This window comes from Somniosus microcephalus, chromosome 15, assembly GCF_052327205.1.
Source record: "Somniosus microcephalus isolate GS21.2 chromosome 15, FLI_Smic_1.0, whole genome shotgun sequence".
Lineage (NCBI taxonomy): Eukaryota > Metazoa > Chordata > Chondrichthyes > Squaliformes > Somniosidae > Somniosus > Somniosus microcephalus.
The window spans coordinates 70,778,605-70,791,178 of NC_141001.1; the positions used below are offsets into that span (position 1 = coordinate 70,778,605).

The window sequence follows — 12,574 nt, forward strand, 5'->3', positions numbered from 1 at the left end:
AGTCGGTGTCATTGCAACAGAAATTTTACAGACGGGTGCTGCTGAAAATTATACATATATAATCTGTGAATAATAGCATTTTATAAATAACGCAATGAAATGAGATAAAATATACTTTTAACTTCTATAGTGCTAAGAGGTAAATTTTAAGAATGGAAAGCCTTTTAACTGTTTACAAAGTAAATGGGTATTATGACAATTTTCCATAAAAGGCTCTTTTTTGGAATTAAAGATGCCACGTACCTCAATGATGTCAAAAGGCAGTCGGTCAACAGTCCCTCATCTTAAGTTCAATGCTGCCACAGCAGATTAGTGGTACAAGCATGCACATTCATGCTATGGATAAATAAGGCAGCTTGGCGATCCGACAAAATCTTAGTTATTTATTATTAGTGTGCAAGTCCTTTAACTGATTTACAATGGGCACTCTACAAACATTTTCAGCAGTGATAGCTACAACTTTCTGTACATACAAGCAAAGGAAAAAAAGCCAAACATTAAAATATTCAAATTAAAAAAAAATTCAGTTTCATTATCCAAGATAAATAATTTAATGTTAAAATACAAATCACACAACAATCAGCTAGAACTTTGCCCTGTAATGTTTTGTGGGAGAATCTTGCGCTCACCAAAGTAAGGAATATCTGTGTTAAGAGGATGGAACATTCATCTTTTTTTAAACCGTTGACAGCTAGTGGCATTGTCAAGCACCCCCAGGTCAGGTATAGAGTAAAATCTTTCTATTCTGCTCAATATATTTTCATCCCAACCTCAGACGTGCACTCCTTAAAAGATACCAGTGTGATACTATTATTTCCCACACCAAGAATCCTCTGAGTGACAGTACTAATTTACAACAGAGTTGTGGGTTGTTATTCTGCTATGAACCTGCATCCTCTAGGAGCTGGATTGATACTGCTTAAATTAATTTCATACAGTATCTTTACAAACAGAAAAGATAACAGACTTTAATCTCATTGATCTGGACTGAATCCAAACACAAATCCTGGACATGGATAGCATGCTAACTGACTATGACTCTAAACATACAAACATTCTGGCTAGTGGTTTATTTTCGAGTCCGCTGAGTTCACGTAATTGGTACTGAGGGTTGTGTGCATTGAGCATAATTCAATAATGTGTGTTACCAGAACAGAACACGTTGATATTCTGATTGGAAATATCAACAATGAAGTATTTAAACTCTATAGAACAGCAGATATAATTTTGATAAATAGGTAGAAAAAGTATAAAAGAAACAATTGTCCATTTAGTATCAATGAATATAGCATCTTATAATTTCATTTCTAATATAGTTTCACCTAACTAGAATCATACAGCACAGAAGAAGGCCATTCGGCCCATCGTGCCTGTGCCAGCATTTGTGGACTTTTTATACTTTTGCTTCCCCATTTGTTCTGTACAATAAAGATATGGCACAAAGGTGCAAGTGGTGTATTTACTTGAATAAAAATGACGGTTAGAAATACATTTCTTTCCAACTGTACAAAATTCCATGGCCCCTATCGACCTGCTCACATTCTCTGTACACTATCCTTTAGGTAATCCCACCCATCTGTTATTTTTAATTCATAAAATATACTTTCTCTCTGTTTGTATTTAAAGCTATGTACAGAATTATAAAAATGTTTCTTTTGATAGAGTCATGAGGAATCTGTACAGGGAGATGGAGGGGGAGGACAGAGATGAAAGTAGCTTCGTTCTGTGGAAGGTGAAGGTGGACAGCTTTCACAGTTCTCCTCTGCTGACATGTATGGACTTCGAGGGGTAGGGGGTGGTGGGTAAGGATCTGAATCCGAGTTCAGATCCATGTAGTATTTGGGACTCTTCCATCGGCTCGTGGTATAATCACTATCACACACATCGGTGCTGCATGGAGTTGTAGGTGGTGCAACACTTTGCATAATGTAATGTCTGTAAAATTGAAAAGAAATAACGGTTTAGTTTCTCTCCCCTTCATTTCAATGGTCGAAAACTAGATGCTGAAGCCAAGATTTAAGGTGTCCATTTTTGCCTTAAGAAGTCTTTAATTGTAAATTGAATATATTCGGACTGTTTATTAATACACTAATCCAAGCGGTCCTCCCTCCCTCTGCCAGGTTAGCAAGTGACAGATGTGATATTAAACCTTTCATGACTGCATTATCTGCAGGTGGAGAGGAACATGTGAATGCAGTTTTCTCGGCTACTACACACACACTTGGTAGCATTACTCTGCTTGCAATTAAAATCAAAAGACATTTTAATTTTTATTTAGCAGGCTGTTGTGGGCTAAATTGAAAATTCATCAAATTCTACCAATGAAGGCATTTACTCCCCCTTCTTGCTACCTCCTCACAGCGACTGCCTTCCTCGGTCGAAATGACAGGCTGCCGTCAGACCTCCACCAATACTAACCTATAGCTGCTGGGAGACATGTGTGGTTGGCTCTCTGATTTTTATTTCCTCCCTGTGATGAAGTAGCTGGCCTTTGCAGGTTGCCTCCTTGTGAGGGCACATTGAAGAATCAGAATGCAACTCGAAGAGAATCACGGTCACAAACCTATATCATATTACTTGACCGCATAATTTTAGTATATAGCTCCTTTAAAAATCATTACTCATGCACTAGACTTCCAACATTAAAATACAATGATGTTACACCAAATCCCCCAATAATCTGTAACTTGGTTATTTAATTGTGAATTATGTTACATTATATCATGCAAACTGCTAGTTATGGCCTCAATTTCTATCCCTGCAGCTACATTTATGATTGCATCTGTCACACTTTATTCCTATGAATTTTCATAAGATAAGTTACTAAAATAAAGCAGACAGATGGACTGATTCAGTAGTTGATTTTTTTTCCCCCTCAGGAAGATATTCTCACAATACAAAGAAGAATAGCTTCCTGTGAGGTCACGCTTTCCAATCATCAAACCGTCTATATTAAATAGTTCCAAATCCAATCTGGGCTGTTGCTGCATCGACCAAAGATGGAGGGCGAACAATCGAAGTCAGTTTTGGAGGTCAAGAGACCAAGCTGTGGAACATTTCTTAGTCTAAAGTGGTAGCTTCTAGACACTTGGACATACTGGGAGAAAGGCTTTGCAAGTGCAGAAGTTAAAAAAAAGGTCTAATTAAGTGCTCATCAAAAACTGTCTGAGAATGTGAACTTTTCATTGGCTTTAACTAGCACATTCTAAATTGTATAAAGCCAGGAGCGTTGCTGTGGTGTTCAGCATTGAGAACGTGAACATCTCAGCCATTACACTGCTTGATTGCATCTCTATCCCCTAAAATGTTTTAGTGCTTGCAACCATTAATAATAAATAGGTTTTAAAAAGCCAGAAACAAGTGGCTTATACGCACCTGTAAGACCTGGTAGTGGAAGGACTGTTGGAGGAGTAGCACACTTCGGTGTTGTAGAGAGAACGATCAGTGGCTGGGGATGGAGGCGGGTTTAAAATCTATTAAAAAACATAAGTGATTGAGAAAGTTTGAAATTGTTTTGAAACATTTAATGTGTGTGTGTTTTTTGTGCGCAGAACAACTGGCTAATAATCACCTAAGCATCACCAAGATCAATCCTTTGAACATCGATTTTCCTTCACAAACTTCAAATGAACGTTTCTATCCTATAATCAATGCTTTTCTCATTGACTAAAAAGAAAATAATCTCATGTTGCCTGCTGCCTCAGTAACAAACTACCACTGACTACCTTTAATAAGTGTAGCTTCCCTTTAAGAGCTGCAGGCTGCCTTCAAGAAGTGGCAGGCTCGCTGGATTTCCAAATGGCGAACCTCCTATATGTAGCGCAATTACCGCTGGCAGCTCGCCTCTCACTGACATCATCAGATGAGCAGAGTGGATGTCCACCGTCCACCAGCCCTATCTACGTCATCCTATCTCCGTAATCTCCTCCAGCCCTGAACGCGCCAATCTGGGGAATCAGGCCTCTTATTCATTCCCCCCCCACACCGCACCCACTGGTGGCTGTGCCTTCAGCCGCATAGGTTCCAATCTCTGGAATTCTTTCGATAAAGCCATCTGCTTTTAAAAAAAAATCTCCCTCTACTCCTTTAAGACCCTCCTTTAATCTCACCTTCTTGGCAAAACTTTTGGTTACCCCTCGTAATCTCTCCTTCTTAGGCTTAGCTCCTGTTTTTTCCCCCTCATGCTTCTGTCTACGGTATCAATGTTCCCTGCAGGTACCGTCAGCTGGTGAGCCGGCTTTTAAATAGAAAAACAGCAAATGTGCGGAATTTTGAATGGCCTGCACAGCCCATTAAAGGGGCCGTGAGGGCCAAAAAAAAGTTAGAGGGAACATTGTACGGTACCATGGGACATTTCACTATATTGCAGGTGCTACATACATACAAGTTGTTAAATTTAAGGTCCACTTATGAGACTACAACTAAAATAATTTCTAGGATCATCTAAATCTCTATAAAGTGCAGTACTTTCTGCTTTGCAAATTTCTTTGATCAAATCAAGCATCACTGGTAATATTTTGGTGTTGAAATATTACCACAATCTCCAGAGTATAAAGTTTGGATTGAATTTGACCCATTTGTTTAGCAGCTCGCTTTTTGATAAAAAAAATCCTTTCTAACCACTGCTCTACTACTCTTGAGCTGGCTGACCTTTGCCAAGCTATCTGCCAATGCCATACTGAATTTGGCCACTAGGAGGAGTGCAAAAGCAAACCAGGATGTCTCGCCATCAGATTTTCTCTTCTGGTACAGAAGAACCTTTAGCCTTGATTATTCCAACGCACCCCTGGCAAGCCTCCCATCTTCCACCGAAGAGGCCATGGAAGGATTTGAAAACAAGGATGAGAACTTTAAAATTGTGGTGTTGCTTAACCAGGAGCCAATGTAGGTCAGCGAGCACAGGGGTGATGGGTGAATGGGACGTGGTGCGAGTTAGGACACGGGCAGCAGAGTTTTGGATGACCTCAAATTTACGGAGGGTAGAATGTGGGAGGTGACCAGGAGTGCGTTGAATAGTCAAGTCTAGAGGTAACAAAGGCAGGGATGAGGGTTTCAGCAGCAGATGAGCTGAGGCAGAGGCACTCTGCCTCTTTGCTTCTCTTTCCTCCTTTACGACGCTCATCAAAACCTACCTTCATCTGCCCCAATATCTCCTTACGTGGCTTGGTGTAAAATTTTGTTTATAACGTTCCTGTGAAGCGCCTTGGGACGCTTTACTGCGTTAAAGGCGTTATATAAATGCAAGTTGTTGTTGTTAATTAACTGAAGTTAATGTTTTCAAACACATGGGGGTCGATTTTCGTGGAGCCATCAGGCGGGGTTTCAGGCGTGTGGGGGGGGGGGGGGGAAATCCCGATTTCAGGAGTCCCGACACCATCCCGCCCAAAACCCTGCTCCACGCAACTTTCAGAGGCAGCGGGTACCCGCCCTGCACTGGGACCCGCCGACCAGTTTTTAGCCTAATCCCTATTTTGAGGGGTTTCGTGTGGGTTTCCCCGACGGCTCCAAACCACGCCAGGTTAGAGCAGGCAGGTTGAAGGAGTTGGAGGGGTCGCGATGTTGGTGTTCAGGTGAGTGATGGGTGCATGAGTGCAAAGGTAAGTGTGTTTGGTGTGTCTAAAGTGTGTAAAGAACTTTTACTTACCTGTACTTACCTTCACAGCCTTTCTTCCTGCAGCCGTCGGGAGCCCATCACTCACCCGGAACTTCACAGAATCACAGAATCTACAGTGCAGATAGAGGCCATTTCGGCCCATCGAGCCTGCACCGACACATATCCCACCCTATCCCCACACATTTAATCCCCTAACACTAAGGGTCAATTTATCATAGCCAAATCAACCTAACCTGCACATCTTTGGACTGTGGGAGGAAACCGGAGCACCCGGAGGAAACCCACGCAGACACAGGGAGAATGTGCAAACTCCACACAGACAGTCGCCTGAGGCCAGATTTGAACCCGGGTCCCTGGCGCTGTGAGGCAACAGTGCTAACCACTATGCCACCGTGCCCCTCCTTAAAGCTGAACGGCTGCGATCTGTGAAAAGTGACAGCCTTCAGCTTTGAGTGCCGATGTGAGTTCTGAGTCTGTGCAGAAGGGCTCATGTTAGAACTCAGACTGTCAGTGTTTCACAGCTTCAAACAGCTGTGAAATACTGATATTTTAGCTGTCAAAAACTCTTGACAGATGAAATTTCAGTCTGTGATGTCACCTGTTGCCGGGTGGCCCTTAATTGGCCTGCTGAGCCCGCTGGGTGGGCTCAACAAGGTCAATCAAGGGAAAATCGCACGGATTGGCCGGACGTCGATGTAGGCGGGACTAAAACCCGAAAGTTGTAGTCCTGCCTTCTTCCCAACAGCTTCAGGAAAATCGACCCCATGCAGTGCAATACTTCTGCTTTTTGTGGATTCAGTGGAAAATTTTTATGGTTTGGAAAAAACAGTGTGCCAGCATGAAGCAATGTACTATCAGCAGGATAAGGCACAGAGCAGAGTACCATACAGGAAGAGAAGAAATATTTCTCCCTAGGCACCCCAGTCTGAATTTTACAGCCCTTCTAGTAACAGAGATATCGAGGCAGTACAACATATACAAACAGAAAGGAAGTGTGGATAGATATCTCACACAATCCTTTCCTCTGCAAAGGATTGCAACTCAACATTTCTGTTAAAAGGAACAGGCACTTTAGCTCTTAGTTGTCCAAATATAAAAAACTTTCTTAGCAAAGATAATACAAAAAACATGTAATGGAACCTTACACCACATTAGAGGGAATAGGAAGAAAAAAAAATTCAGGTAGACAGATAGAAACCACACAAACCTTTAATTTAAAATGTAGGGTTTTATCATTAATCCTTATCACAGCAAAATGAATTTATATCCTTTGGAGAGATTTTCTCTATTCCACAGTAAAGAAACATAAAAAAATGTAAGATATATAAAAAAAAACCTGCTGATTAGGTGGGGCGGGGGTGAGGACCGAGTGAGAAGCAGCAGACACGAAGGATGGAGAAAGAGGCTGACTAAACCAAGGGTGGGGGAGGGGGAAGACTACAGAGGGATGGGGGAAGAAAAGGGAAAGAAAATATATGGAGCAGTGGGAGAGCACGTATCTGGAGCAGGAGGACACTGGCAATTCAACAACCGAAGTCCCTTTTTTGTCATGTCATGGCACTTGAGCTCCAAAAAAAGCAGATCATCACTGATATACAGTGTACACTGACAAAGGAGGAACTTAGCAGGAACCAGATCGGATTTCTCACTGAACAGGAATGTTTACAAAATGAAATGATCTTTGTTTCAATCAACAGTTTATAAATTCACTCCATTTCTGTACATAAAGCTATGAGCAGAATACTGTATCTTTGAGGGAGGAGAAACCCATTTTCAAAACTCTTGAGAATATTCTTATAATTGACACCAATACTGAACATATGATAAGTACACACCTGTGGATAGAAGGTTCCTTTTGTACTCGATGAACTGCTGGAGGAGGCCCCGGTCACATGATTTCTATCATACAGTGGGGCCCCACTGCTCCCTCCCATCAGACTCATGGAGCTGATCATGGATTTGCCACAAGACATGCCTACAAGTGACAAAATAAAGTTACACTATGATCTATTACAACGTCTGCCCTAACCCTAAAAAGCTGACAAGACAATCGAACTTGTGTCTATATTGACATTTCATTCCAACCGTCAGTGACAATACATTTAAATGAAAACAATTACATAATCTTTATATTTCACTCTGTCATATGAAAAATCTACCTAATTCAAAAATGGAATCTCAACCTAACTTATATACTAACACTGCATCAAATTTGACTGCAGTCATAGGCTTCTTCCCCTCCTAAAAGTGCAGACTTATGTTGGGATACAGTTCCATGGGTTCCAGAAGTCCTTTGGTACCTCACTCAAGTGGCTATTCTCTTTAGATGAGTCTAGACAGTGGGCGTGAGCAGGCCATTCTGACCACGGGAAGAGTGATGGCTGGGCCTGTCCTCACCTGTCACACGTGCACATGGGTCACGGAAGGGTTGGTTGATTTCCCTCTCCATAGCACCCAATTGCTGTCCCAGCTGAGATGAGTTAACTTAGCACGGAGCAGGAAGCAAAAGGTTAATTATACAGAATAAAAGTAGTACAGGTGATCTCACGTAGGAAAGTTATGTGCAATTCTAAAATCCTACTGGACATCCAGTAATGGCTCTCCTATTAAAAATAGCTCAGCCAGTTGCCTGCTAGCAAAAAGAAACTAAAATATTTTTCCACTGTCAAAGCCAAAAGCTTTAAAAAAAATCTTTCAGCAAGACAAGAAAGTAAATCAATTAATTAACACTTATGAAATAGAATATGAGACATACATACCCACTGATAGCTGCTGGCATTGTGTATTATTTTGGCAACTTAACAGGCCATATATAAATTAAATTGCAATATTACAGAAAACCAGTGGCCTAGAAATTCGGTTTGAGTCCGCCAGGGCTTTAGCGCCCGAAATTTTGCGCCCGCCATAATTGCCACTGCGCCCGCCTAAAATTCAGTTGCCCCGGGCCCAGACGGCGGCGGGCGCTAATGGAGGGTTTTAGCGCCTCGCTATGGGCGTTGAATGCAGGTTTCAGGCGCTAATCCCCCGCTGCGGCACCCGATGCGGTGCGGCAGGCTGGGGTACTGCAGGCCTCCTCCTTCGCTTAAGGAGGAGCTGCGTGCAGCCGACAGCTGACCGGTGGATTCCCCCGACAAATGAGCCCGGCACCTCGGAGAAGTGCCGGGCTCGCGGGACACACACATCAGTGCCGCGGGGGGGTGGTGCAGGAGTCTGGGGAGGGAGGTGCGGGCAGGCGGCCGCCGGGAAAGCGGCCGGCCGCCGCTCCACCTTTATGCGCCGGCCTTACGGTGCTGCAACATCCCGTTCCACAATCGTTGTTTGCGGCTGCCACGGGCAAGGCGGCCGCAACTGAATTTGGCCATCGGGCCGGATTACCACTGCAACCGGGGCGCTGCGCACACCGATGACGTCATCGGTGCCGGCGCAGCGCTACCGGGTAACGCCGATGTTAGGGCCCATCGCAATTTCGGGCGCATCGATACCGCCGGCGCAAGCCACTCCAACGCCCCTAATTGGGCGCTAACCCAACCGAATTTCTAGGCCAGTATGTGTTAATTTGCACACAAACATTGTTCAGAAACATGCAAATTGCACCTCATTTAGCATTATGCAAAGGAAACACCAAAATCAACCATTAACATCAGGGACAACCTGTAGGATTCCTTACCAGTGAAAGTGCCATGCTGGGAACTGCTGGGAGCAGTAAAATTAAGGGGAACATGTGGGGCTCCACTGATATATTCATGTGGAAAAGGTCCATTGGGCCCCTTGTAGCGGCGACAGACGACTCGCTGACAGACGAAGTACATACCACCCATTACAAAGAGCGAAAGGATTATACCAATGACAGGTCCAATTGCGCTGCTATGAGACTGGAACTCATTCACTGATGGTTTAGGTAATTCTGATGGGAAGAAAGCAGGTTACTGGCTCAGAAGTTATCCCAAAATCAAGTCGATCACTAACTAAAGAACTCTAGTATTTATATAGCAATTACAATCAGAATATATTAATATTAACATATAATTTGAAGGTCTTCAGGTGTAGCAACTAGTCATAAAGCATTATGAGCAACACTGAACAGATAAAATATGTTAATTTTAACTGGTGTCAGTTTAGCTCAGTTGATAGCATTCTCACCTCAATCAGTTCATGGGTCCAGAACTTCAGCACATAATTGAGGTTGACACTTTAATGCAGTACTGAGGGAGTGCTGCATTGTTGGAGATGAGATGTTTAATCAAGATCCAATCTGTCTGCTTAAGTGGATGTACAATATCCCATGGCACCATTCAAAAAAGAAATGACTGTGGCCAAAATTGTTCCCTCAACCAATAACAGATTAACTCCATCCATCTCATTTACTGTTTGTGGGACCTTGCTGTAAACAACTTGTTTGCCTAGCTAAGTACAGTAACTGTACTTCCAAAGGATGTGAGGCACTACTAGGAGGTTCTGCGGATGTGATAAAGTGCTATTTAAATGCAAGTTTGTTCTTTCTTAATAGTATATGATATGAATCAACTGAGCGGCCTGTGGGTGGCGCTGTCCAGGGAGAGTATAAAGACTCGGGCACGGGCCCAGCTTGCGCAGGACATTCTTAACAGGAACTAGTGAAGGACACAACTAGACCTCCATGTTGTAAAACAGTTGATTAAAGCTTTGTTTAACGCTTAGACCAAGTGCCTAGTAGTTTTCTTACATCAGTATATACATGCATTATTAAAATGAGTAATTATGCTTCTTCAAAACTGAATATTTAGCTACATAGGGTACTAACGGAGAAAGCGAAACACTCAGTTCATATATTTACACAGATACATTAATTTGCCATACATATAAATGAGCCTCAAGTGAAATCCACATCCTGTAAAGGCTACAGCACAGAGCTGCTTTAATTTGGTAGCATTCCAACTCAAGCCACAGTGAGAGTGAGGGTGGGAAATGGAAATATCATATTGATGCAGTAGGATCCAATTGCTGTACCTAGCCAGGGTGTGTGTGAAGCTAAACTGGGTGTGGAAAAATGGCAACTTTCTATTCATCATCTTAATGATTGCCAGAATATCAAAAGAAAAAGTGTAGCTCAAGGTAATTTTTTTTTTTTTAATTGTTGGATCGTGTTTCAAAAGAATGTTTCACATGTTCTGCTTCAAGAGCCAGAACATGTCCTTCTTGGCACATCCCGAGGCCCGCAGAAGTTGAAAACCACTGGTGGATGAACAGATACTAACCACAAAAAAGTTCGTCTGATCCATCATGGCAATCAGGAAATGAGTTGCAACACTGCTTCTTCAAAATGCACTGACCACTGTTGCAGCGGAACTGGTTAGGACGACAGATCACTGGAATTATGGGAAAGCACAGTTATTTACCAGTTTTGAAGAATAAATAAAACATTTTGAAAGCTTGAAAACAATGAGGCAAAACTGGTCAGCTTGACGTTCTCTGTAGTTCAAACGGAACAATGCAAGAATACTACTAAGGATGTATTATGGCAGAATTAAATTAATAGCCATTAGTTAAAAGAAAAGTATGGGTGGATGTACTTTCAATATGAAGTGCTGCTAAAGTAAAATCTTGCTGGTTAGGAAAAAGTGGATATTTTACTTTATTTTCCGTTTCTTCTGAAACCTGCCATTTGGATTTGGATACTCATTTGTGAGTCATTCAGCTAGCCTCAGCTACGAGACCATAAGGGAATAATAGCCCCACTGGAAATAGTGCTACAGGCAGCTTTCTTGATGTTGACGTTTAAGCTGGGGAAACCTCGTGATGTTGTAAAGTCACCTAACACTTATTCTCCAAGTTTTGACATCTTTCAGGAAGGGAAAGAATGGCAATCAGCACCATTTCTAATTGAGCTATCCTGCAGTTGTCACCAGCTGAACATTTAAGTAATAATTGTGGAGGTGAAAATTAGCAAGTCTTCGTGGGACTGGAAAATAAAGTATCCTATCTTCTCTGTACAGGTTGGTGGTCTTTATGTTTAGAAAAGGGTGGAGCATTTATCCTAAAAATATTCTCCCCAACACTTTCCTTTTCCTATTAATGCAAATTATTAACATTTCTAAATAAACTTGATTTCAAACAGTTACATAAACCCTAAAACCTTATCTAGAACCGCAAAACCTTCAATTAGTAATTGCTCAGATTCTCCTTTTTTCAGGACAGCATTTCAATGCTACCAAACACAATGGAAGGCCCGGATTTTTGCGCTCAGCGGTGGAGGAATGACGCTCACCATTCACCTCGCTGACAACTGCCCACAAAGTTTCTGCAGGCTTTTGAGCGGAGACTTGATCAAATCCAGCATGAGCCAGCGCGGTGCCCTCTACAGGGCATCTATGAGCCGGGAAAGAAACAGCGAGGCTCTTCAACCAATCAGATTGAAGAATCCTCACTGAGCCACACAGAGTCGAAAGCAGGAATTATAAAAATAGATTTAAATCATGTATAGAAAGCAAAAGAGAGATTGGGAAAGAAAAATGGGGTTGAGAGAGAGAGATAAAAGAGACAGATAGAAAAAGTAAACAAAAAATACCTTAAAAAAAAAAAATTTTCCAACACTTCTGAAGGAATGAGACTCCACACTTACAAAATTACATTTTCAGGGCCAAAGAGGCTGCTTGGCAGCAATTAACACTTATCACGCCGTTAAAAGTTCACTTACTCTGAAATGCACCAGCCTTAACTTTTTCTGGCATCTTTAGTGGGGAACTAGTGGGCAAGTACCCCAAGTTCACGCCATTGCATGTCTTTCAATGCTGAGTCTATTGGTGAGGAATGTTACTGCGCGCCCGGTGGAGGAGCGGGGTAATCTCTGACAGCAACTTCCGGATTTCCGCGTTTAAGGGATATGGGGATAGGGCGGGAAAGTGGAGTTCATGGAGAAGTTCAGCCATGATCTCATTGAATGGCGGTGGAGGCTTGAGGAGCTGTATGCCAAACTCCTGCTCC

The 12,574-nt window shown here is 42.4% G+C and overlaps 1 protein-coding gene across 1 annotated transcript in view; it reads right to left on the bottom strand.

Annotated features, from left to right (window-relative positions):
• Nucleotides 1-368: 368 nt before the first annotated feature.
• lrp5 (low density lipoprotein receptor-related protein 5) overlaps nucleotides 369-12,574 on the bottom strand; it is a 240,912-nt gene continuing 228,706 nt past the window's right edge. The window contains exons 19-23 of the mRNA XM_086007994.1: nucleotides 10,849-10,959; nucleotides 9,282-9,518; nucleotides 7,450-7,589; nucleotides 3,376-3,473; nucleotides 369-1,935 (exon numbers count right to left, since the gene is read on the bottom strand). Coding sequence (XP_085864120.1) covers nucleotides 1,665-1,935; nucleotides 3,376-3,473; nucleotides 7,450-7,589; nucleotides 9,282-9,518; nucleotides 10,849-10,959 — 857 coding nt within the window. The 3' untranslated portion in view covers nucleotides 369-1,664. The remainder of the gene's footprint in view (nucleotides 1,936-3,375; nucleotides 3,474-7,449; nucleotides 7,590-9,281; nucleotides 9,519-10,848; nucleotides 10,960-12,574) is intronic.